Genomic DNA, 25,115 nt, shown 5'->3' on the forward strand with positions numbered 1-25,115 from the left:
CGCCAGGCCTCCAATCCTGCCAATGCCATCTCAGGAGATGGAATTTCACAATATTTATTCTGAAAGCATAAATCATTTTGCTTCCAAAACACACCTCTTCATTTATTATTGATCCTTTGCCAGCCGAGGGGAAGCAAGTACCAGAAGCTGATCGAGCCAGAACTTCACCAAAGTGCTCTGTCAGGGGAGAGTGAAGATAATGTATTGCAAACACTGACCCAGATAATTGTAGAAGCGGCAGAAACTTCATAACCTGAAAAGAAAGAGACTAAACCCTGCACTTTTTATGAGTTTTCAGAGGTTAAAAGTTGGCGCTTTTAAACTGAATTTGAATTAATGGCAGGTGGGGGACGTGTTTTAGTTGTGAGCATGGTTTGCTTTGATGATCTTGGAGGTCTCTTAAGGATTCTGTGATGCTGATTTCCTGCCAGCTTTTCAGAAGTTTGCAGTAGGAACATCTTGCCAGCATCTTTGTGTGTTTATTTTCCAAGGTGGAGAAGCCATCCTGCATTGGCATCGGTATCCATGGCATGAGCACAGTGCAGCCCTGTAAGGTGCTGCTCCAGGGCACGGCCCTGAGCAGCTGATCACAGAAAAAAATGTCATTACAAATGTCCTAAGTGAGGCAGCTAATCACTGGCAATCCAGGCAGATCCCATCTGACCTATAGCCTCATTCCTGCACCCTGGCATTCATTACCTCACCCTGTCCTGTTTTCTGATGTGGTCAGTTCCAGCTTGAGGGTAGAAAGTGAAACACTTTATAGGTGGTAACCCCAGCAGAGCCCTCTGCAGTTGTCCCACAAGGCACCTCCAGCCCTGTGCCACCATCTCCAGTGACCTGGATGAAACTCTGCTGCTAAAACCCCACAGTTTGGCTCCAGAGAGCAGCTGTGCTGGGCTCCATACCCTCCTCATTGGGGGTTTTTTGCATTTATTTATTTATTTATTTATTTATTTATTTATTTTTAACATTTGTTGAGTTTGAGCTTGAAGGCAGTTGAAACAGTATTTCATGTTTGGACTTAGGTGTTTATTATTTCTTATCCCTGAAATAGCCTCACAACTATGAGTTTTGTAAGCTTTCATTAGTAAGGCACAAAATGGCTAACTATTTTTGTTACAAGGTATTTTGACTAAACTATCTAATTAAGAAATTACACTTAGATTATATTCTCTTTTAACTTAATAATTGATCTATTAAAGCCCGCAATGCAGACTTTTCTGTTTCATTACAAAATATTACTCAAACTCATGAAGAAGAAGGTGAAGAAGAACAACCTGTTTCTGCCCTAAAACTTTAATTTTGCTTCATATGTATTTCTATATTTTAAAACTTTAAGCTTTTTTACTTTGTGATATTACACACTTTTAACTAACTATATGCTCATAGTGTTATTAATCAATTTTGGAAGTCTTCTTTACAGCTTTAGGTCAAATAGTGCTCTTTTGTGATTCTGTGCCTTTTAGCACAGAAAGTTTAATATTCTGAGCATCTAGAATTCCAGCGTCTCACCACCCATCTCTTCCCTGCTGGGAGATGCTGGTGGCACCCTGGGCATCTGCCAGCATGACCAGCCACAGGAAATGACCCATGGGCAGGAGGAGCATCGGGCAAGCAGCTCTCCCTCACCTGCACAGGGTAAGAGGTCTGTGCTCAAAACCCCCACACCCTCAAAATCCCGGAATGGTTTGGCTTGGGACCTCAAAGCCTGTCTCATTCCACCCCTTCCACTGTCCCAGGCTGCTCCAAACCTCATCCAACCTGGCCTTGGGCACTTCCAGGGATCCAGGGGCAGCCACAGCTGCTCTGGGCACCCTGTGCCAGGGCCTGCCCACCCTCCCAGGGGACAATTTCTCCAGAGTTTTAATCTCTAGTTAACAGTACAACCACACAGAGCCCAGTAGACCAAATTTTATTATATATTATTATTATTATTATTATTATTATTATCATTATTACTATTACTATTACTATTATTACTATTACTATTACTATTACGACATATTTGTGGAAAGAGAACCTTATCCTTTGCCCTGCTTGGTCCCAGGCATATTTTAAGAAGATAGTTACACAAATCAGCAAATTTGCAATTCCTCCTCTGATTAAGGTATTGTTAACAATTTCATCCAGAAGCTGAAAACAGATTTAGGCTCGTTACTGCTTTCCACCACATCTTCTTTCTCCCTGAGAGGCAGCAAAAGGTGGCTTTTGCAGCTGGGTTTGTGCCTTAGAATAGCTTAAAGTGGTGCAAAATGGTGTTTCCTGCTAGAATTTACTGAAACTTCTTTGTGCATAAATAAGATTGTCCAAATCAGCATGAATCTGAGAAAGATGTCCCCTCTGTTAGTGAAGTGGGAGGTTCTCATGGATACAAATCTTTGGCCACTCTTCATTGTCACCAGGCAGGACGTTTATAGCTCCTTCCAGCTGTGAAGGAAGGCACAGGATGTTGGGATTTTTGGTGTGGAAGAGTTCCCAGAAGGTGAATAAAGCAGGATCCATCCACCACGAGGCTTCATCCCAGCAGACCCGCTCCTGTGGGACACCAGCATCCAGGAGGGCACGGAGCTTCTGTCCAGCTGTTTGCAGCTGGCAAGCCAAGCTCAAGGAGCCCAGAGTCCCCAGTGGCCACCAGGAGCCAAGTTCCACTAAACTGGTTGTGAGGGAGGCACGTGGGAGACTCAGGATTGAGGGCCATGCTCAGCTTCTGCAGGGACCTCAGCCTATTGAACCTCAATCCAGAGTGCTTCCCCAATCATTGGACTGCCTGGTTTTCCTCACTGGCCAAAGTAATATCATTCCACACCAAGTGTAGCAGTTTATTGAGCTTCCCCCCCCAGTTTTTCTTCTTTTTTAATTTTTTTTTCCCCCAGATGAAAGAACCCCCAGAAGTCATTGAGAAGCCAAGAATCTCTGCCACTGCTCCAGCTCTAGGCACCCTTCTCCATCAGGTCAAGCATTTCTTTGTAGACCTGCTCATAGACGTGCTCGCCCCAGAGGAAATCAAAGTGGACGAATTCAGGGATGTACTTTCTGTAGGCCAGGTTGGAGATACGGAGCAGGGTGATGTTCACATCTTCAGGGACTGAAATCCAGTCCTTGCCCCCATACCAGGCAGCCAGCGGGGTTTTCATGTTCTCCAGCTTGTAGAAGGGAGGAGTGGTCTGGAAGACAGAAGGCAGGTAAAGGACAAGCCAAAAATTCAAAGTGTATCCTGATGGCTGCTTGGAATTTCTCCCTTATCCCAAGGGATAGACGAGGAACTATCACCAGGGAACCTAACTGTGCCTTGGGCTGCTGCTCTTTTCACCAGAGGGTCAAAAAGTCATCACTGAGTGACTTGAGTCACTTATTTTTATTAGAAAGTTATGAGCCTGCTTCCCCACACAAAGCAAATTCCATAAATACCATGTAATTCATGGAATCACAGAATGGTCTGGGTTAGGATGGGCCTCAAACATCATCTTGTCCCAGCTCCCCTACTGTGGGCAGGGGCACCTTCCACTAGCCCAGGCTGCTCACTTCTCCAAATCCAGTCTCAGCCACTGCAATATTTTAATTGGAATATTTCTATTTTTCCTCTGAGCTCACTCTTACCTGGTTGTAACGAAGCATGTTGTCACTGCCGTAATCATAATATTTGAATTCCCCTGTCTGGTAGAGCTGGAAAAGGAGAGTTTATTATGTTTATTATCCATGCATTGGAAAGGGCTGTAAGAAAGATAAAACAGGTGACAGGGAACTGCACTGCTCCCTCCTGCCACCAAGGCTCAGGGAAGCCGTTTTTACACCTGGTACTGGATTTTGGGAGGAGAGCCCTGCCCCAGGAAGACCTCGGTGAGGAAACCCACAGGGAAGAACATGGTGTACAAGCAAGAGCCTGATGGGAGACATGAATCAGACCTTTGGGCAAGTTTTTTGTGTGTTGTGGTCAATGCCATCAGCAGAAGGACGCTATGGAACGTTTTCAATAATTAATTGGATCATTTGTGGCCTTACTGACCCTCAGCCTTCACTCTGGATCTCCTGCCCTGGTTTTTCACCAGCCTTTGTTCCACCTCCACCTCCAACAAGCGCCAAGCACTCTTGGGCCTCTTTTGTTGGAATAAATAACTTCACCTGCAGCAGTGTTCCAGGGCAGCTTTCCTCTCTCGCTCACACAGCTCTGCAGGGGAGCAGTGGGGGATTGTCCCCAGCCCCTGAGCAGATGGAGGAGAGCACGAGGAGTTACCTGGCGCCAGTGCAGCATGTTTTGTAGGGATGTGGAGTCAGGGTAGTGGGCCAGGTAGACATCCATGCGGCTCTGCAAGAAACCATCAGGGAGGTTTATTCTCTGCCCTCCCCCCCAAAAAAAATCCACATCAGAAATAAACCCAGACCTGTTTGGTAAGCACAGGAGCCTCCCCACAGGCTCACAGCGAGCTGCAGAGCTCCCTGCAGCAAGCTGAGCAGTTCCCATGTTAGGGGACTGCCTGGCTCCCAAGGCCAAGTGAGGCTCCATACCTTGTGCTCAGGGTCATTTTGCAAAGACAAAGCTCAGCTCATGGCAGTAGCTCTGTGTGCTGCTCCTAATACATTTCCTTCTTGGAATATTAAGGAATTACACCAACCCTTTACTTGAGGAACACCCACCCTGGTGCCTTCAGTCTGAATTTTTCTACCAACCAAAGATGGTAGGGAGCAGATTGACAGCTGGGGCTGGGACAGTGAGGAAGTGGATCTCTGAGAGGAAGCTGCAATGTACATACCATGTTCAAGCTGTTGGTAAACCCTCCAGGAAGGTAAAAGATCAAAGAGCACGCACTTTTCAGCATGGGGTAAGCACACATTCTGGAAATCAATTGCTTCAAGACATCATCCTCATCAAAGACCATTGTGTGTCCTAAAATGAGCTGTGGAAGTCAGAGGGGTGTATCAGTGGGGTGTATCATGTTCTTTTTTGCCTCCGGGTGCTCCCCACCTCTTTGCTCACCCCTGAGAGTTGCTGACAACTTTGCTGTGCTTCGTCATTTTGGCTTTTCAGAAAAGGCCACAGCCCTGGAAGAGCCCTGACCTTCCTAGGAGAGGTTTCTCCTGGGAGAAGGGGCCCAAACCCAATTCCTGTTAATGGTTCTCTGATTGAGGCTGGACAGGAAGATGATTTACCTGCCCTCCAGGCTCGCAGCACACGCACAAACACACAGAGCAGGGAGATGGAGGTGATGTACAAGCCCTGCGTGTCTCAGGTGACCTTCCCAGTCCCTCCTCCCCCTGACACCTCACGTGTGGTGAGGACACACCTTAATCAGCACCTCGGGGAGGTCAAACACCTTCACCAAGGGTGTCTTCATGTTTGAGCTCACGGTGATGGGAGCCAAGGCGAAGAACATCTTGATTTTGCGATCCAGTTCGGGAATGGATGAGAAGGCAATGAAACCTGCGGGAGGGAGAAGGAAGCAGACCCTGCCCTGCTGTTTCTGAGGCAGCTGCTGATCTCCAGGTGTGTGTGCCCATCAGAAGGCCCCTCAGAGGTGGCTCCAGCAGGACCCTGGCAGCAATGAGATGCACCCGGTTTGGGGCTGCCAGAGCTCAAAACTCTTCTGTTAAAGCAATTACCTGCTTTTTTTCCCTTTTGTTGTTTGGGAATGCCTGGACATTCCCCTCCCTGACCAAGGTTTTAGCAGCACTCCCAGCCTGGGGGTGCACAGCTGATGTGACTCTGCCGGGTCTGCTCTCCTCCTCAGTACCTGCGGTGGTGCCTTGGGAATAAGCCACATAGTACAGCTGCTCCTGCCCCGTTTTCTGCAGGATGTAGTTGATGCATGCTGGAAGGTCATACATGGCCATCTCATGGAAGCTGCAGGGGAGACAGGCACATGACAAAATCACCCTTGCTGACCTTGCCATGGCTACTTGGATGTGGGCAAGCGCTTCGGCAGGAACGGGCAACCCGGTTTCTGCCCACTGGCAGAGGGTGTGACTGCCAGGAGCCCCCCCTCCTCCAGCCTGCAGACACTGCTGAGGGTACCAGGGACCTGCCCACCCCTCCAGTTTCATGGCAAGTACCTGAAAGTTGAGTATTCCTGCTGGTAGAACTCAAACTCCTTGTGTTTCCGTGACCAGCTGTTCCCCCGGCTGTTCCCGATCCAGACGTCGTAGCCAGCGTCGGCGAGGATGAAGCCCAGGCTGGTGTTGGGCAAGTTGGTGACCCAGTTGCTTCCCTCCAGCACCAGCCCGTGCTGCAGGAGGACCACGGCCTTTGGAGCTGGAGGAAGAAGAGGAGGAATCGTTTTCTCTGACCACGAGCAAAATCAATCATTCACAACCAGGTATTGCTTTGGCAGCACCCCCTGGGAAGTGGCACCAGTGCAGGGACACTGTCCTCTGTCCCCAGTCTCTCTGGGGAGGTGTTTTTGAAGAAGGCTGGGGCAGAGACTGGAAATCTGGTGTTTTTTTTACACTTATTTGCCATATATATGTGTGTACATGCTTCCCAGGGGATAGGCACACTGTCAAGGACTGGGCACCACCCCACCATAGCTTTGAAACAGTGCAGAACAGGAAGATCCCAAAATGGTGAGATAGCACTGAATTGGACACAGGAAGGATGCAAAATAGTGAGATGGCATTGGATTGGCTGCCTGGTTTGGTTTCCTTTCCTGATTAATGGCTTTTTGCTGCTCCACTCTGGTTTTGAGCTGAGTTGTAAAACCTGGGGCAAGATTTCTCTCCCTCATTCATCCTCCTTCCTCTTTGGAGCAAATCCTCTCAGAACAAGGTCAGCATGGTGGGCACCTGCATTTCTTCTGCCCCCGAGGCAATTTGCCTGGTTTTTCCTACAGGGAAAACTGCCTCCTGGAGGACCCACCCCACACTGAGGTGGCCTTGGCCGTGGGCTGCTCCAGCCCAGCAAAGCTCTCAGGGTGCCCGGGCCAGGCAGAGCTTCCAGTGACACTTACAGGGACAGAACAATTTGGATGCTTGCGCCCCTGCCTCGTGGGAGATGCTGAAGCTCTCTGGCTTGTCTCTGCCATGGGGGATCCTCTGCAGGGTGAGGTAATATCCATCATCTGTCACCACCTCGTGCTCCTCATAGGGATACCCGTGGTACCGGACAATTTCGCCCTGTGGGAAGGGAAGGAGAGCATGGGACAGGCCCCAGGGATGGAGGGTCTCTGTCCTCAGCAGTGGCAGGGCTTGGCTGGGCAAAGCCATCAGTGCTGGTGGTAACTCCAGGGGGAGGGTGGGCTCAGGACCTCCCAATGTCCCTTCCACCAACGCTGTAGCAATGTCATGATTTCAGTCAGAATTTTTGGCAGGTCTGGTGAAGAGCTGTCGCTTTTTGTGCTGCAGTCAAGAGCAGGGCAGCACAGAAAGCCAAACTCTGAGCCTGAGAGGGCTGTTCTGACCAAACCTGCTGACTTGGATCAAAGCCCTCCCCATAAATACTTGCCATAAATCTCCGTGTACGTAAGAGCAGGGAGACAAATATCTAATAAAAACCTGGTGTCAGTCCTCGGTGAAGGCACACAGAGCCCATGGGTCTTGCACAGATCATGTGGGTAACTTGCTCAACTAGGCAGTAAAAGAAGGGACTTACAACATCCATGGACACCTCGGGGTTCTCTTCTGACTTTGTAGTGATGAGCATGAAACAAGAAATGGTGAGGAACAGCCACGTCATGGTGCTCTGCAAAGCATTGGCAAAACATTGAGAGACTTTGCTGGCGCTGGCACAGAAGCTGGGGGGAGTTCTCTTGATGTGCACTGCACTTCCATCAGGATATCAACCTGACCCCTCAACAGGTGAAATGATTTGAAAACAGAAGTCCTCTAATTCTGAAAATGGCTCATTTTGTTAATCTTGAAAAAAGCCAGAGTCCAAATTCCATCACATTTTAATCCCACGTTCTCCATCAGGCCCTCGTATTCAGAAACATGCACAGGTACAGGTACATCCATACGTGCCTGGGCAAAACTTTTTTGAGGTTTTTGAGGAGGTGATTATAAATTATTAATTTAAAATAACTTCTTGGATACTTGGAAGAATAGGTTATTTTGTTCCACTGACAGCTGAACTAATGAGCAGTAAACCACCCAATTTTAAGTCGCAGGGCCACGTTCCTAAGAAGAAAACAAATAATGTGGTTTGCTTGGGTTCTCCTTATGGCTGAGAGAGACCCTGGGATACCCCTGGCTTGTTTTTGCAGAACTGGGTGTAATGAGTGAAATGCCATCTCAGGACGCCTCTGTTCTTCCTGGGAAGGATTTTGGTGTCTGCTTCAGCTTGCTCCTACCACAACACATCTCACGGTGCTATTTTATTTCACAAAAAACAGAAACACAGAATGCTCTGGGTGGAAAGGGTCCTGAAAGGTCATCTTGTTCCCACCCCTCTGCCGTGGGCAGCCCCCTGCCATATATAGGAATGGGTAAATTTGCTGGAGGTGACCAACTCACAGCAGAAATACTGCCTCAGCTGCTTAGAGGAGCTCAGTAGTGTGGAGCAGCTTAGCAGGGACCTGTCAGATCCCCACTGAATGCCAGCGCCAGGTATCTTGCACCGGGTATCACTGCTTCCCTGGTGACAGGGAGGAGACCCGGGAGCCGGGTTTCTGTCACCCTTCCGCGGGAGGAACGGGCTCCCCGTGCTGCAGGAGGTGACAAAAGCCACTTGCTCCCTCTGGTGTCGCCGGAGCGGGTGGAGAGGGGGATCAGCACCTGCATCTCTGCACCCGGGCACATCCCTCGGGCTCTCAGCACCGGCTCGGGGTGGCCGTGCCCGCACCCAGGGACCCCATCTCCCAGCCGGGGGACCAAGGGCTCCCCAGCAGCACCCTGAGCCCCCCGGGGCCATCTGGGGACACCAGCCCTCCACGAGGCTCCGCGCTTGTTATTTCGAGGGCGAGCCTTTAGCAAAGCAAGGAGAGCCTGAACGCATTTTTGTGACGCAGCCTCAGGAGAAGGGCATGCAAATTCCGGGGCAGAGCCTTGCCTGGGATGGGTGGCCCTTTCCTCTCGACAGCCAGCTTGGAAAAAAAAAAAAAATTCCCTTTATGAAATGTCCTTCATCCCAGCAGGCTTGGAGAACCCTCGGCGGGGTGACACCTCTCGCAGCAGCAGCGGTCCTGACCCATCTCCAAACACTCCCACCCCGCTCCCTGAGCAGAGGCATCCCTCTGGAGCCGGCATTCCCGGGGGAGCGCTGCTGCCCATCCCGGCGCTCTCCGAGTGCCTCCAGCCCGCCCCGCTGTCCCCAGGGTGGCACCCAGGCAGGAGGGATTACCCGTGGCGGTCAGAAGAGCTGTGGGAGCCTTTGTCCCTGATGTCCCCGAGCAGAAGGTCCCTGCCGCCTCTCTCATCGGGCTGTTACCCCCTCTGCCCGAATTCGGGAGCGTCGGGAGGCGCCACTCCCCCTGATCCCTCCTCCTGCCGAGGTGTAGTTTACCTGGGGGCTGGAGTCGGCTCGGGCAGGAGACAGCCTCCCTGCTCGGGAACGCTCCCGTGGCTGAGAGCAGCCGAGAGCTGTGACAAATGGCTCGGGTCCACCTGATGGAGCCGCTTGGCATCGCCCTGACCGCTGCGAGCCCGGGGGTGGGCAGCTCTGGGGTCTGCACGGCGCTGGGACTGGCGCTGGCGCAAGGGGCAGCTGCTGGTGCCCCGGGAGATGAGGGGTGAGTGGGGCCAGCCTAGCTCATCCCACCGAACTCCACTGGAAAGCCATCCGGGCTCTTTACAGCTCTTCCTGCCACCTCCTTGCACGGAGTGAGCCTGAAAATGCAGAAGCTCCCAGTCCCGTAGTGACTTCAGGGGGTGCTCTATAAAAAAATAGAAAAATACATCCATCCCCGGGGAGGGAAGGAGCTGTGGATGGAGATTTCACATCTTGCCAGGCTTCCCCTCTTGCCAGCAGGTGATGCCTTTGGCCAGGAGCTGCCTGGTGCCTGAGGGGACAGGTCACACGAGCCTCATGTCACTGTCGAGGCAGGACAGGAATGAGAAGACTGACCAGAAGGCTGCATGAGAGTAAAACTCCCATTTATTCAAAATACACTGCTCTTTTATACAGAGCTTCATGAGGACCAACTCCATTGGTCCTGAAGTGAAAACAACTCACACCATTGGTGCAGAGTGCTTGACACACAGTGATAGAACTTAACTATAAACAATGTAAAAACCAAGAGAGATAGAGAGCTATTTACATTCTTCTCCAGCTCTTTCCCAGGCTTCTGCCTGGCTAGAAACTCTCCATTTCTCTCTTTGACTGAATCTGAGACCCACAGCCCTGGATGTCATTTTTGGCACCTCTGCCTTCGTGGCCTCTCCATTCCTTGCCCAGGTGCCCACTCCTTGCTGCAGGACTCTGGTGCTGAGTGTGCTCCCCGTGGGATCCTGCAGCCAGCACCTGCCAGGTCTGGTCCAGCCACGCTTGCCCAAATGCCTTGGAAAGCCTGGATGGCTCCACCTCCACCTGCAGCTCTAATGACTGGTCTCTACCAAGGACCAGCTGGAGGCAATGCCAGAAGCCCTCCCAGCTGCCTCACCCTCAAATAAGCAGTGACTCTGAGAATAATCTGATTTTTTCCCTGCAGGGAGAGGAGGAAAGGTGGAAGAACAGGATCAGGTATGCCCAGATGAGAAAAAAAAGCCACTCCCTCTTCCTCCCAGCACCTACAGAATTTGCTTTCCTTTTGGGGACAGGACATCAGAAAGGTTCCTGTAGCCACTCCTGGTTCTGGCATCAAGTTTAGGACCACATTAGTGGGCACCCCCCCAGGGTGAATCATTGCATAGCCTATTAAGGCACGAGCAAATCAGAAAAAAAAAATCGAGATAAAAATTAAGAATTTTGAGCCAAGTTTATTGCATAGGCTTTAACAGTGATTTTATTTCCCTCCAACAAGCACCCACTGAAAGGCATGGGGAGAGGAGGGGCTTCCTGGAAAGCAGCCAGAGGGTGATCACTGGACTGCTTTCCCATCTGCTGCTGCCAGGACAGGACTGGTGTGACCATGATGGGAGACTTGGGAGGGAGCATCCCCCACACACGGACAGGAGGCACCTGAGATCCCCTGCCCCATGCTGCTTTCATCTCAGGGGGTTTCTCCTAAATTTCCTTGCTCTTCAGCTTGCTGCTGGCTGGCCATGTGGGCACTGAGGTTTTGTGTTGGAACTCTGGATGCTGAGAATTTTGAACTTTCTGTGCTGACCCCCAGGTAAATACTGCATTTGACATGAGGCCGCGTAATATGTTCCAAAGTGGAATGATAGCACTGGGATTGTGGGTGTGGAGTTTGAATAGAAGTGTGTGATATCACAGGGTGGGAAACTTAGAATTTAAGGGTTTAGAATATAGTAATGTATATGAAACAAAATGGAGGTTTTGGGGCAGAGACTGATCCTTCTTCTTCACCTTCTTCTCCATGGGTTTGGGTGATTTTGTGTAATTGGATAAAAAAGTCTGCATTGCAGGCCATGGGTGGTTGGTTATTGGGTTAAAAGTCAAAATAATTTAGCTGTCATTTCTTAATTGGACAGTTTATCCTTAAAAGGCCTTGAAGAGAGAGAGATGGGGCTCCATTTTTAGTTTGTTACAGTGAAGTGCTGTAGAATTGAGGGTTTGTGAGAGAAGAACTGATAAACATCTGAGTCCCAACAAGAAATGCCATCTCACACATTTAATCCTGACCCTGGCAAAAAAGAAGTTAAAACAGCACAGTCTTGGAGCAGTGCTGGTCCATGGGATGGTGTTCTCCAGAGGAAAGAGTTGAGCCTGGGCAGCAGAGGGTGCTCTGAAAGTGCTGGTGAGGGAAAGGAGCTCCTGCCCAACCCCTCATGGAAAGCGTGGTGGTTTGCTGCATGAGAAACCCCAAACCCAACAAACGCCACGTCTCCCAGAGCATGAGGTGGCTGTGTGGCCTGGCCGTGTGGGGATGGAGCTCTCTCCTGGGAGGGGATGGGACAGGGCAGCCTGGGGGTTACAGCCACAACACCAGTGTTTGTGTTTGTGCTGCTCTGCCGGGCTCAGGGCAGCCTTGGTAAGCCATGCTGTTATCTCAGGCCCTCAACAGCCCTCTGCAGCTCTGAGGCTGTCCCTGAGCTTGGACCAAGGATCCCCAGAGGCTGCTCCCAGCCAGCATCACCACAACGCCCTGGCTGGCTTTACTGTTCTTCTTCCTGCAGTTGTGGAGGAGCAGGAGGGGGAGAATGAGCCCCTCCATGAATCCTCTGTATTTTCAGCTGATTATAAAGGTTTTTTTTCATTCCTTCTGTTGCAGAACAGGTGGGATGTTCCTTTCTGTGTGTGCAATCAGTGCTGATGAGTTTAATTTGGAGAGAAACCTGGGCTTAGGTTTCCCTGCTGTGCCAGTAACAGAATATAAAGTCTGCTGGTGAGAAAATCCCACCCAACCCCAAAACCCTGGGCCACCCCTGTCTCTGGTTTGCCTTTGATGCCTTGAGAAGGCTGACATAGAACAGAGCCAGACAGAGATGGAGAATAAAGCAGGGATTTATTCAAAGGATCTCCTCAATGGATCCACCTTGGGCAGCACAAGAGCCCAGCCAGGGCTGCACCCAAGATGAACCAAAATGGTCCCAAAATGCACGAGCGCTCACGGGGGCTCTCACTGGGATCAGTTCAGCTCCATTTGCACATTGGAGCTCATTGTCCAATTCCAGCTTTAGGTTATGAAGTCCCATCCTTCTTGGTTTTTTCTTTTTTTCTCTTCAATTCACCGTTGTTTATGCTCTTGAGCCTGAGATTTGGATCATTTGTCCTGGGTCCCAGCTAGAGAAGGAATTGTTTTGTGTCCCTGCTCTGTGAAGAGAGCTCACCATCCCTAATGTGAAGCTCAGACCCACACACTAAAGCAGCAGAGAATCTGAAACATATAAAAGCTAAACCTGAGGCATCACTTTCCTTCTTTGTCACCAGGGGGCCGAGCAAGGTTCTGTGTTGAACTCCCTGCCTACCTGATCTTTTTACTGCTTCTCTCTAAACCTCTCCCCACCCTCCCTCTGAAGCTCCTGCTTAGTGGGGGAAAACCTGTCCTGGCTCCAGCTGTGGTTGGGACAGCCAGGACGGTTTTTGGCCATGCCCATGCTGGTGAGGAGCTCACAAGTGGGACATGCCGAAAGGGATTTGTGCCAACAAAATTGGTGCTGCCCTGGATAAGAGGAAAAGCAGAGGGCTTGATGTTTTCTGGAGGTTTTCTGCATCTGCCAGGCAACCCACTACAGTCAGAGCCTGTCCAGCCAGTGGACAGCTGCCCTGGAGCTGGGGGATCCCAGCCTGGCCCCAGGGCTGCCCTGCTCACACTTTTCAGGCTGTTTCCTTGAGGACAGCCAGCCTTTCTGTGCTGCAGCTGTGCCTCTGGGGCTCTCTCTGTGCCTCTCCAGCCCTGGTGCCTCTGGGCCCCTTTGGGCAGGGGGATCAGCCATTTGCCCTGGCTGAGCCCACCCAGCCTCTCCTTGCACCTTGGCCTCGGCCTCCACCCAGCATCTCCGGGCTCACTCTGATGTGGGGTGTCTCAGTAGTCCCTGGGAACCCAAATCTGAGTTCTGCACTGGGACACAGCCTCCCCAGTGCCACGCAGAGGGGATTATCCCCTCCCAGGGCTTGCATGTGCAACACATCTGTCCCAAGTGGAGCTGGAGGGCCAGGTGTGGAGTCACCCTTCCCAAAAGTGGCCAAGCCTGCCCAGGGGGAGAGGTTAAGGAGGTGGGGCAGGGTGGAGAAATAAGGGGGGAAGGCCTAGGGAGAGCTGTGGGCTCTCGGCTTGTCCAGAGGCACGGAGGGAAACGGGGATTTTGGGAGAGGAAGGAGCTCTGAAGGACCAAGGAAGGCTCGTCAGGCTTCCTGCAGGCCACTGAGGGAGATGAAGGTGAGCCTGGAGGCCAGAAGCTGCTTGTGAGGACACGGGGACCACAGGCAGACCTGGCCTAAGCCCTGCTCCCTGTGGGCATCCCTGTCCACATCCTGGTGGGATCTGGCTTTGCTGCACCAGGGGCACTCTGGGGAGAAGGATGAGACCTGTGCAGAGCTCTCTGCATCTCAGCAGCCTGTCCCTGCTCTGGTGGCAGCAGGGGACACTGGGTGAGCACCACAGAGAACCACAGCTTGAAGGTCATGAGCTGGGCTAGGGAGAGATTTTGGGGAGCATCTCCCCAGCCACTGGACTCCAGGGTGGTGGGAAGGGGCAGGTGACCTCGGAGGATTGCTGGAATAATGTTAAATGCCCAAGCTGTAGTAGCAGCGAAGCTGAGGGAGAAGACTCTCATCATTGCTGCTGCTGGAGGCTGTCCCTAGGTCAGCTTGAAGATTAAGCCTACTTTGTTCTCTGGCACTTCTCAGCAGGGTTTTTGCTCTCTTTTCTCAAAGGAATGGCCAACTTTGCCTGTCAGGTCTGTCCCTGGTGCTGCCTTGAAGGGTCAGCCAGGGCAGAGGACTCCTAACCCAGCATTTTGCCACCTCTCTGGAGCTCTTACCAGACCAGCCTCCTTCCTCCAGCCCCTTGGCTGGGTGTGGGGAGCAGCACCCAAAGGCCTTATAATTAAATAGAGCTCTTCAAAGTGCCTCATGCTGCTCTTCCATGCCAGCATTTAAACCCAGGAAGAAGCCCAAACAATAATTCTGGTGGTGAAAACCACAACAAAGGTGTGTCTGTCCAAGCCAGAGGTATTTTGCATTGACAGAGGAAACATTTTGCTCAGCAGTGAAACCACCTCAAACCAGGCTGAGCAGGAGGCTGGGATGGAGATGAAGACCTCAAAGGTCCCTTCCCACCACCACTGCTCTCCTGGCAGGAGGAGAGGTGGTGGGGCTGGAAAATGTGGTTAAAGGGGCCCATGGACTCAGAGCCACCGTGAGGTGCCAGAGCTCACCCTGGGTCAGGGCTGGCTCCGTGTGGTGGGAAAGTCTCTCCTCCAGCCCGAGCTTCCAAAGAAAGGCTCAGCAGCCTCTGTTGTTTGGTCTCAAGGCAGTTTATTGCAAGTATCTAAAAGATTTTCTTCTGGGGCTGCTGTGGTTTGCTCACAGCTCAGGCAGAGGCACACACACACCCTGACATCCTCTCTGACCCCGACTGCTTCTTCTCTCCCGCCCAGGGCTGCTGCTGTCTTTTATATGGTACATTACGTGTTACATGGTTACAGTTTTCCCCCAATGCCTATTCCCTATATTAAATGGTGCCTTTCTTCTTTAAACCAATCTGTGAGTGCCAACATCACCAAGAACATGGAGGTAAGGAAGAAGAAAGAGGGAGGACAGGGCAGGCCCAAATCCCAAATCCATCTTAAAACTTCTGACCCCCATGTACAAAACCAAAACCCCCCTGTACAGCACTCAAAAATCCTTCCCTCTACTTTGTGACTACTTCTGCTATAATATCTAAACTTTTGTTACTTCTTGTTCTCCCTGCATGGTTGGTAAATCGTTCCATGGTTCAAATCCAAAATCACAGCTGTTTCCAGCTGCCTGCCAGGGTCTCAAATGCTTCTGACCAGGGCCTGGAACCTCGAAAGATGTCTGAGGGACATGTTGAGTTCTGACAGTGAGGGGCTGATTGTCACCCCTGCCATGGGAAATTTGCTTTGCACCCTTTGGGTTCCCCCTCTTGGGATGTCCACACTGACAAAACTCAATGTCACATGCAAGTGTGATTTCTTCCTCCTTTCCTGGGCGAGATTTGCCCCTTTCTTTTCAACCCGGGCATGGTCCCTGGGCCTTGTGCTGACCTGCAGAGCTGACATGTTACCAGCAGGTACCTACACCTGGAAAGCCAGGAAGAGCAGCCAGCCTGGCAACCCCAGAGCACAGGCAAAGCAGCTGGAATCCCTCTGCCAAGGAGGGCCAAAAATGCTGTCCCAGCTGGAGGACACCACAAGACCTGTGTGCTCCCGGTGATGGGGACATGTCCCAAGCTTTGGGATGTGGCTCTTTGCTGCTGAGCTCCCAGGGGTTTGGGGTGCAGTGGCTGAGTCACTGGGCTGTGTGACTGGGGAGGGACTGGGCTCCCAGGTGTTGATGGACAAGCCCCAGCCTCTCTGGGTTTATAAGTCAAGGATTGGCTCCGTCAGTGCCACCAACCCCGCTGACAGTACGGAGGGCCTGAAGCAACAGGTCAGGTTGGTGTTCTCCTGTTCTCCTTCTAGCCCAGGCTGAAAGAAAGGATCCCAGCTGAGCTGAGAGGTGTTTTTACCACTCCAGCTGTGCATTTGATATGTGCAGAACTTGGTGGTTAGACATTTCCCTGGGTCTTCACCCTTTTTGGCTCTGTGAAAGAGATGGGGAGCAGGGGCTGGGTCGCATTCCCCATGGCTGGTGCCTGGGGAGCTGCAGCTTTGAGGATGGGCAGGGACCAGCTCTGGCTGCCCATGTCCAGGGACTCTTCCTTCCCTGTCTGCCACATCTTGGGATACCAGGAGTTGTTCTGTCACTGCTGAACGCTGCCTGCCAGCGCTCTCTCTGACATCTTTGTGGCACAGCTTGTCACCGGGCACGGCCACCGTGGCGTGCCACCGTAACCTCTGGGTGACACTGGGGTGGGCAGCAGAGCCCTGGGCCTGGAGGTGACCTCAGGAGCTGGGAGAGGGCTGTTGAGAGAAGGAAACTCTCATCACAAAACGTGTGTGGGCTGGGAAAGGTCCCCTTGCACGTGGTGATGTGCAGGGTTGGGTGCAGACTTAGGGGAGATGGAGCATGGGGACAGAATTTGGCAGGGATGCCTCTCTGGACAGCCCCGAGGGAAAGAAGCTCTTTCCTAAGTGACAAGCTCAACCAGAGGGTGCAATGGTGTGAAACTCCTGTGGGTTTAGCAACAAGAAAACAGCTCTGAGGATCAATTTGCTCTATCTGGCATCTCGTGATTCCTGAGCAGGCCTGGCTTGTCCATCCCTTGTAAGTCACAGTGCTCACTGAGGTGGTTATTTCAGCAATTGGTCAGACTCTGATGTCCCCAGGCTTGGCCTGCAATGCCTTGCCTGTGTCTGTGTGTGGCTAAGGCGGGTGAGGAGCCAGCCACTGCAGCTCCTGCCTTCCTGCTGTCCTTTCCCTCTTCATGCCACATGCAGGTTGAGGGGCTACGGGACTAAAAGCACCTAAAAGAGGTGATTTGCACTGAGTCCAGCCTGCAGCTGTGGCGCTGGGCACCTGGGCAGGAAAAGGGAGATCAGGTTTAGTGATGTGGTGTTCCCGTGGGATCAAAGAGCAATCCAACCTCTCCTTCCCTCAGCCATCACAGCAGTTTAATCCCAGCACATCCCTTGTCACCTGCATGTGGAAATGGAAGCACTGAGGTGCTGCTGGTGGGCTTGAGCTCAGAGCAGGGCTTGAGTAGGCACTTTATTTTCTGGTGTGAGAGGGAGTTTTTGTTGTGCCCACACTGTGCTCTGAAGCAGGTGAGTGTTGCAGTTTTCCTGAGCAGCCCAGGAAATCTTTCCATGCAATAGGGCTACTGGGAAAACACACTCTGGGAGGCAGAGAGCCATATTTATCTCCTGCATCAGGGAATTGGACTTTGCTGGATGTGCCCTTGAGTCTGGAATGCCTTGGGCTGGGTGCTGTGGGTGGCAGGGCAATCCAGGGGCACCTGGCAAGGAGCTGTGAAGCATCCAAGGCAGGGATGGAGCAGGGAAGATCCTGCAGGATGGAGCTCTGGCATGACCCCTCCTGTTTGGGGGAGCATTCTTCTCCTGAAATGCTTTTTCTGAAAGCTTAAATATTTCCCTGAAGGCACCCTGATGCTTTTCCCAGGCAGGGAGTGGTGGGAGGCTGCTTGTCCCATACTGCACTTACAGCCTGACTGGGTGGGAATGGCCACCAAGAGAGGCTTGGGGTGTGTTCCAAACTGCACAAGGTGTTGTAGACACCTGTGCCCGTGGCAGCATCAGGCTTTGGCTGTGCTGCCAAGCTGCTGGGGCTGCACAGTGCTCCTCGTGCCCCTGGAGCACCCACAGACCTACTCATCCAGCCCCTTATCCCCCAGGTGCTGCAGACAGGTGAGATGTGGCTGCTGCTGGGAGCCCTGTGCCTGGCCCAGGGGCTGGAAGATGCCATCCCAGATGCTGAAATGTTCCACAACCCTGAGAGGTTCATGAACATCGTAAGTGCTGGGGGAGCACCTCATTTCCCCACGAGTGTGCCCAAAGTCCTCCCTGAGGGACCAGCTGGGCTCAGCCCTTCCCTGTATCTGCACCCGGCCTCTTTGTGGGGCTCAGGGCAACAAAAATCTCTCATGTTTGCATGGCTGGCACTCCCTTCATGCCCTCAGCTCGAGCGTGGCCTCTCCCTGCTGTCCCTCTGATTCCTTGGGGTGGAGGTGACACCGGGGGACAGCACGTGGGTGGCAGCAGTGGGTGAAGCTGAGGCAGGCACACCGTGCTGGGTCACCCTCTGCCCTCACGCCGTTGTCCCTGCAGAGCCAGAAGATCCATTTCCACGGCTATCCCAGCGAGGAGCACGAGGTGATGACAGAGGACGGCTACTTCCTGAGCCTCAACAGGATTCCCCACGGCAAGGGGGGCGCGGGGCGCTCAGGTGGGCTCAGCCTTGCCCGGGGACACCAGCTGTGACCCTGGCCCCTGCCGAGGTGCAAGAGGAAACAGTGGGAATGCCTTCAGGCATGGTTTGGGCAGCTGGGGGAGGGATGAGGAGCTTCTTCCTGGCTGTCTTCAGGAGCTCAGCGTTGTGTTTTGCTGCACCTGAGATGGGGCAGTGACCCAGCAAAGCAAACCCCTCCTCCAAGGTCCAGGCTCAGGGCCTGGGGTGGAAAAAGCCCCCAAATACAAAAGAGCACCAGCATGATCAGAGAAATAACGGGAGGAGAGAACTTTAAATGTGCAGCTTGCAGAAAACAGTATCAAGATGTATAGTGTTGTTTTATTTCCCTATGGGAAAGGTGTCTCCTTCTGCCAACTACCCCACCTCTCCTCTCTCAGGAGCCAGGACCCCCGTGCTGATAGTGCATGGGTTCGGTCTGGATGGTGGCGACTGGGTGGACAATTTCCCTGACAACAGCCTGGCCTTCATCCTGGCGGACGCGGGATACGACGTCTGGCTCGGGAACAACCGCGGCAGCAGCTGGTCCCGCCGGCACCGCAGCCTGTCCGTGGCCTCCCAGCAGTTCTGGGACTTCAGGTCAGGGGGCCACCGAGGACAGGGCTGGGCTGCAGGGCTCTCAGCACTGACCTGGTGTCCCTGGGAGGTTGGGAGGTGGGAACCTCCTCCAGGCTCTCCCTTTGCCACGCAGCTTCCACGAGATGGCCATGTACGACCTCCCGGCCATGGTGGGCTTCATCCTGACAGAAACGCAGCAGGAGCAGCTGTTCTACGTTGGCCACTCTCAGGGCTGCTCCCTGGGTGAGTGACATCCATGTCCATCCCAGACTGGGCACTGCTGGGAGCTGCTGTCCCCTCCTGTCTTCCCAGCCTTCTGCATGGGAGGAATTTGCCACGTCCTGCCCACCCATCCCGGGTTGTGCTGGCATCCAGGAGCATTTTTTGCTCAAACCCTGCACCTCAAACACAGAGCCTGGGGTGAGCTGGGGCTCATGTTGTGCTTTCATGCTGCTTTTCAGGTTTCATAGCGTTTTCCAGCTTGCCACATCTGGCCAACAAAATCAAACTCTTCTTTGCCCTGGCTCCTGTGCACACCTTCCGCCATGTCCGGAGCCCTGTGTTAAAGCTGTTCTTTCTACCAGACTGGCTGCTCAAGGTACAGGAGGGGTTTGTGGGTTGTTACTGCCGAAATCCAGGGACTTCTGACAACTCCTGCCCCCTGCATGGCCACTGTGCACTGCTCCTGCACCTGCGGTGGGCGTGGGAGCTGCTAGCATAATTCCTAACATTTCCTTGTGCTGCTGCAGAAAATATTTGGAACCAGAGAGCTGGTCCTGGTGCCGAGGAAGGAGAGGCTGCGCCTGGCTGAGTGGTGCAGCACATCACTGAAAGCTGAAGAGTGTGCCAGCAGTATCTTCCTCTTCGGAGGGCCCAACAGGAAGAACTTGAACATGGTGGGTGCGCCAGGCTCTCCAGGTCACAGCCCTCTCTGGTTTTCCTAGTCACCTGGAGATAGTTAATGAGACACGACAATGAGTATAAACCCCTAAAATAAGGTGTGAAAGGCAGTGGTTATTTGGAGATTCCCTGCAGTGGTGTGCAGGTGTTAAACCTAATGGAGTCTTTGGTAAGAGAGAGTCACTTGTGGTCTCCTCTCTTAGGAAGGGAAATGCCTGCCTCATTTTTGGCTGACACACAACAAGTTTACAGAAGAAAATAACCAAAGAATGACTGGGCCAGTTGTATTTCTGTTTTAAGTGTATTTCCATTGATTAAGTGGCTTACGTTTGAAAGCTGCTTCTAGGTCTGAGCAGAATAAAGCTGCTAAAGAATAAAGAGCATATAGCACTTATATTGCAGTTATAAGACACAATGCTTGAGGTTTTTTGCCTAGATGGATTTTCATCCTTCCCAACTCACTTAGAAAATACTTTCTTTTTCCTGTAGAGCCGAGTGGATGTGTACATATCTCATTTTCCAGACTATACATCAGTAAAAAATCTTCTGCACTGGGGACAGGTAGAAATTCTGATTTTATAACTATTTTATCTTTCCTTTCTTTTAATCTATGAATCTATGTGGTATTTTCAAATGCTGCTGGAAACAGGTAAAGGAGGTAGAATCAAAGCCAAGAGACAAAAGGGATTTTTAAACTGCTGCACCAAGGTGTCTCAAAAGCCACAGCTGTCCAGGGGGCTGATCCAGAATTTTACCTGGATTAACCCTTTGCCTCTGTCTTCCAGACTGCAAAAACTTCCGAGTTCAAGCAGTTTGACTACGGGCTGAGAAACATGGAGAAGTATAACCAGGTGAAGGGGCCGGGGCTGGCTGGGTTTGGGATGGGGGAGCACACCGCACCCCTCAGAGCCCCCGGGTAACAGGAGTGCTTTCCCCCCTCCCAGCTGAGGCCGCCCTTTTACCAGATTGAAGCCATGACGGTGCCGGTGGCCATGTGGAGCGGGGGGCAGGACTGGGTCGCTCCCCCTGTGGAGACCCAGGTCTTGCTGGCCCACCTCACCAACGTCGTGCACTACGAGCACTTCCCCGACTGGAACCACTTCGACCACCAGTGGGGCCTGAACGCCCCGCAGCGCGTGTACCGGCGGATGGTGGCCATGATGGAAGAGAATCCATGAATCCATGCATGGATCCATCTATGAACCATCCATCAATCCATCTGTCAATCCATCCATCAATCCATCCATCCATGGATGCATCCATGAATCTATCATTAACCCATCCATGGATCCATGCATGGATCCATCCATGAATCCATCCATCCATCCATCCATCCATCCATCCATCCATGAATCCATCTATCAATCCATCTATCCATGGATGCATCCATGAAACCATCCATGGATCTATCCACAGATCCATCCATGGATCCATCCATCAATCCATCCATGAATTAATTAATTAATCCATCCATCAATCGATCCATCCATCCATCCATGGATGCATCCATGAATCTATCCATTAACCCATCCATGAATCCACCCATCAATTCCTCCATTAATCCATCCATGAACCCATCCATGAATCCATCTGTGAATCCAGCCATGAATTCATCCATGAATGCAGCCATGAATCCATCCATCCACCCATCCATCCATCCATCCATCCATCCATCCATCCATCCATCCATCCATCATCCATCCATCCACCCATCCATCCATCCATCCATCCATCCATCCATCCATCCATCCATCATCCATCCATCATCCATCCATCCATCCATCCATCCATCCATCCATCCATCATCCATCCATCCACCCACCCACCCACCCATCCATCATCCATCCATCCACCCACCCACCCACCCATCCATCCATCCATCCATCCACCCCTTGCTGCCCCAGGATGGAGGAGCTGCCTGTTCCCATGTGCCTTGGGGCACGGGGTTTGTGTGAGGGCTGCCCTGCTTAAAAATGTCCCCTGTCCCCGTGTTCCACACTGATTTAAGGCTTTTAAATGCAATGCTGTGATTTCTGCCCACCCTCTGTGTCTGTAGAGATTGCAATAAAATCTTGCACCACAGCCAAGCTCCAGCCCTTGGTTAGCTGGGCTTGCTGGGTTTGCAGGAGATCTGCTGTTTTGGGTTTTTTTTTTCAGGTTTTGCAGGCTCAGAGCAATCCAAGAGTGAAATTTTACTCCAGGAATTGAGCACATGCTGTGGTTTGTGGGTTTAGGCACAGGAGGGGAGGAAAGTGACCTTGTGACAGCCACTGGTGGAAAGAGGCCACATCTGGCCCGGGGGGCTCTGAGCTGGGCACAGCTGGCAAAGGGCAGGGAAGCAGGAGATTGTCCTCACCAGATTCTCCTCACTGCTCAGAGTGAAGTTCAAACCTGGTGATTTGCTGGTGATGAAATGTGCAAGGAGAGGCTAAGCCCTTTCTCACCTCACAAATCCACCTGGCTATCCCTCTTCAATCATATGTTTTGCTGCCAGGCTTTTCTTGATCATCCTGTTTAGCTCCTTACTGTTGAAATGAAAAAGAAATTCATGACCAGAGGAGTAAATTTCAGCCACTCTGTTTACCCAGTAATGAGAGGTTAACTCGTTGCTGACTCTCTGGAATCAAAGCTACAACATTTTTTCCCCCTACACTTGTGCTGCACTAAACAGGGCAGGAATTGGTAGCTCCATGACTTAGTTTCAGGTTCTGAGGACATCTGGCAAGGCTGAGCATCTCACTTTCTGGGTTCCACCTTATCAGCAGGACTACTCAGAGAAAACCCCTGCAATCACCAAAGCCATTCATCTGACAGCTTCTAGGAGCAGAGCAACCCAGCACCAGGATGGATGAGTTCTCTGCAGGTGCCCTTTGCCTTGCCAGGGATGGCAATGGAGAATATTGCCAGAGGCTGGCACCAAAAAGATCATCTGCATAAACAGGGCATCCTTGGTGTGGCCCGGTGACCAGGACTGAGCTATTTCTGTCTTGTCAGCAGCTCCAGGACTCTGGAGGAAAAACCTCAGTGTGAAAACCTGACCCAGTGGATGATGAGAAACAGTGACTGAAACCCCCAAGGTTTTCCAAGGAACAGAAAACAGCATCTCCCCACCTCTCTGATGAGTGCCCATCTACTCATCAGGTGTGGTGGGCATGCTCCTGCTCAGCCTAGCAGCCCCATTTATTTATTACATGGGATTCACTTATTCTGCTTATTGCATATTGTTTGTGACAGAGCCACCTCTGTGTTACATGTGCTGGCCAGCAGCTGTTTGTGGAACAGTGCAGGATCTGCCTGCAAGTCCCTGCACGTGGCAGAAGACACCCACTGCAGAAGATTTCAGGACCTCCAATCCAAAGAAAATAAAAATGTTGACGGTCCAGGCGGATTAAATCTCAGTGGGATTAATTTGCAACCTCTGCATCCCCTGCCTTTTAATAGAGAGATAAATATGTTTAAAGGATAAAGCGTTGCTCTCTAACCCAAACTGACGTCAGCTGAGCAGCTTGTGGGGCTGCAAAGCTGGGCTCAGGGCATCGATCCTCATAAGGAAGGCATCTGGTGGTGCCACCAGCACCACACCAGCACCAGCACCACACCACCACCAACACCAGCACCACACCAACACCAGCACCACACCACCACCAACACCAGCACCACACCAGAACCAACACCAGCACCACACCAGCACCAGCACTACACCAGCACCAGCACCACACCAGCACCACACCAGCACTACACCAGCACCAGCACCACACCAGCACCACACCAGCACCAGCACCACACCAGCACCACGCCACCACCAACACCAGCACCAGCACCAGCACCACACCAACACCAGCACCACACCAGAACCAGCACCAGCACCACACCAGAACCAGCACCAGCACCTCACCAGCACCAGCCACGCTGGGGTCTCTGCACAACGCTGAGCCCACCCAGGGCTCTGCAAAGATATTCCAGCCCCTGCCCTGCATCTGGAGAGGGAAAGGAGAAGGATTGAAGTCAATCTGTCAATAGATTGCCTAATAGCAGGTTGACAGGAGTTGGCACACGGGGTTGGAGGCTGTTGCCAGTGATTTGCAACACAATGCTGAGGCTGATGAGGGTGGGTCACATCTGTGTTCAAGGCTGCACCTTCAAACAACACCTTGGAGAACATTTTCCAAGTGAAAGAAAGCCAGGCTCCTGTTATTCCACCCACAAAACTGTGAGGATCTGGAGTCCTGGCCACTATTTTATATTGCTTCCCAGCCCTTTCACAAAAGAATCAACCTGCTCACTGAATCAGTGAAGCTCAGCAGCCCAGGGCCAGCAGGTCTGGCTGTCACTGGTGCCACATCAGACCTGGCTCGTTGTCCCAGGAGCCCACCTGCCCTGTGGCAAAAGGCTCTTTGTTTGTTTGTTTATTTATTTAGCTTTTATTTGGGGACATGTTCACCTTCCAGCCAGGGGACAAACGCGCTGACTCAGCAGGCTGGGGAGTCTGGCATGGCATGGCACCCGTCACCCTTTCCCACCAGGACAGCAGGGAATGGCAGGGGACATGGAATGGCAGGGGGACAATGGAATGACTGGGGACAATGGAATGACAAAGGGACATGGAATGACTGGGGACAATGGAATGACAGGAGACATGGAATGGCAGGGGGACAATGGAATGACTGGGGACAATGGAATGACAAGGGGACATGGAATGGCAGGGGACAATGGAATGACAAGGTGACAATGGCATGGCAGGGGACAATGGAATGGCAGGAGGATAATGGAATGGCAGGAGGATAATGGAATGTCCTCATGGAATGACAGGGGACAATGGAATGATGGGGCCATGGAATGACAGGGGCCATGGAATGTCAGGGGACATGGAATGGCAGGGGACATAGGATGACAGGGGACAATGGAATGGCAGGGGCCATGGAATGACAGGGGCCATGGAATGGCAGAGGACATGGAATGGCAGGGGACATGGAATGACAGGGGCCATGGAATGACAGGGGCCATGGAATGACGGGGGACATGGAATGGCAGGGGGACAATGGAATGGCAGGGGGACAATGGAATGACAGGGCACATAGGATGACAGGGGACAATGGAATGTCAGGGGACATGGGAT

The 25,115-nt window shown here is 52.1% G+C and overlaps 2 protein-coding genes across 4 annotated transcripts; one reads left to right on the forward strand and one right to left on the reverse strand.

Moving 5' to 3' along the window:
* Nucleotides 1–581: 581 nt before the first annotated feature.
* LOC110474008 (putative lysosomal acid lipase/cholesteryl ester hydrolase) lies at nucleotides 582–9,644 on the reverse strand. 3 transcript variants are annotated; one of them, XM_085583964.1, is made up of 10 exons: nucleotides 9,269–9,642; nucleotides 7,583–7,672; nucleotides 6,942–7,107; nucleotides 6,049–6,247; nucleotides 5,730–5,839; nucleotides 5,283–5,419; nucleotides 4,752–4,895; nucleotides 4,235–4,306; nucleotides 3,601–3,666; nucleotides 582–3,167 (listed from the first exon to the last, which is right to left on the reverse strand). In XM_085583964.1, the coding sequence occupies exons 2-10, from the start codon at nucleotides 7,664–7,666 to the stop codon at nucleotides 2,934–2,936; spliced, it is 1,212 nt and encodes a 403-aa protein (XP_085440090.1). In that variant the 5' UTR covers nucleotides 7,667–7,672; nucleotides 9,269–9,642; the 3' UTR covers nucleotides 582–2,933. The 3 variants fall into 3 exon arrangements, with proteins under 3 accessions (XP_085440090.1, XP_031361013.2, XP_085440089.1); XM_031505153.3 differs by having other exon boundaries at nucleotides 7,583–9,642; XM_085583963.1 differs by having other exon boundaries at nucleotides 6,942–9,644.
* An 8,210-nt stretch (nucleotides 9,645–17,854) lies between these two features.
* LOC110474007 (lipase member M) lies at nucleotides 17,855–21,183 on the forward strand. Its single transcript, XM_021537058.4, has 9 exons — nucleotides 17,855–18,086; nucleotides 18,403–18,520; nucleotides 18,922–19,120; nucleotides 19,233–19,342; nucleotides 19,561–19,697; nucleotides 19,849–19,995; nucleotides 20,489–20,560; nucleotides 20,785–20,850; nucleotides 20,944–21,183. Exons 1-9 carry the CDS (start codon nucleotides 17,988–17,990, stop codon nucleotides 21,175–21,177), a joined length of 1,182 nt encoding a protein of 393 aa, XP_021392733.2. The 5' UTR covers nucleotides 17,855–17,987; the 3' UTR covers nucleotides 21,178–21,183.
* Nucleotides 21,184–25,115: the final 3,932 nt, after the last annotated feature.

The sequence above is a fragment of the Lonchura striata genome, chromosome 6, assembly GCF_050655825.1.
Source record: "Lonchura striata isolate lonStrDom1 chromosome 6, ASM5065582v1, whole genome shotgun sequence".
Lineage (NCBI taxonomy): Eukaryota > Metazoa > Chordata > Aves > Passeriformes > Estrildidae > Lonchura > Lonchura striata.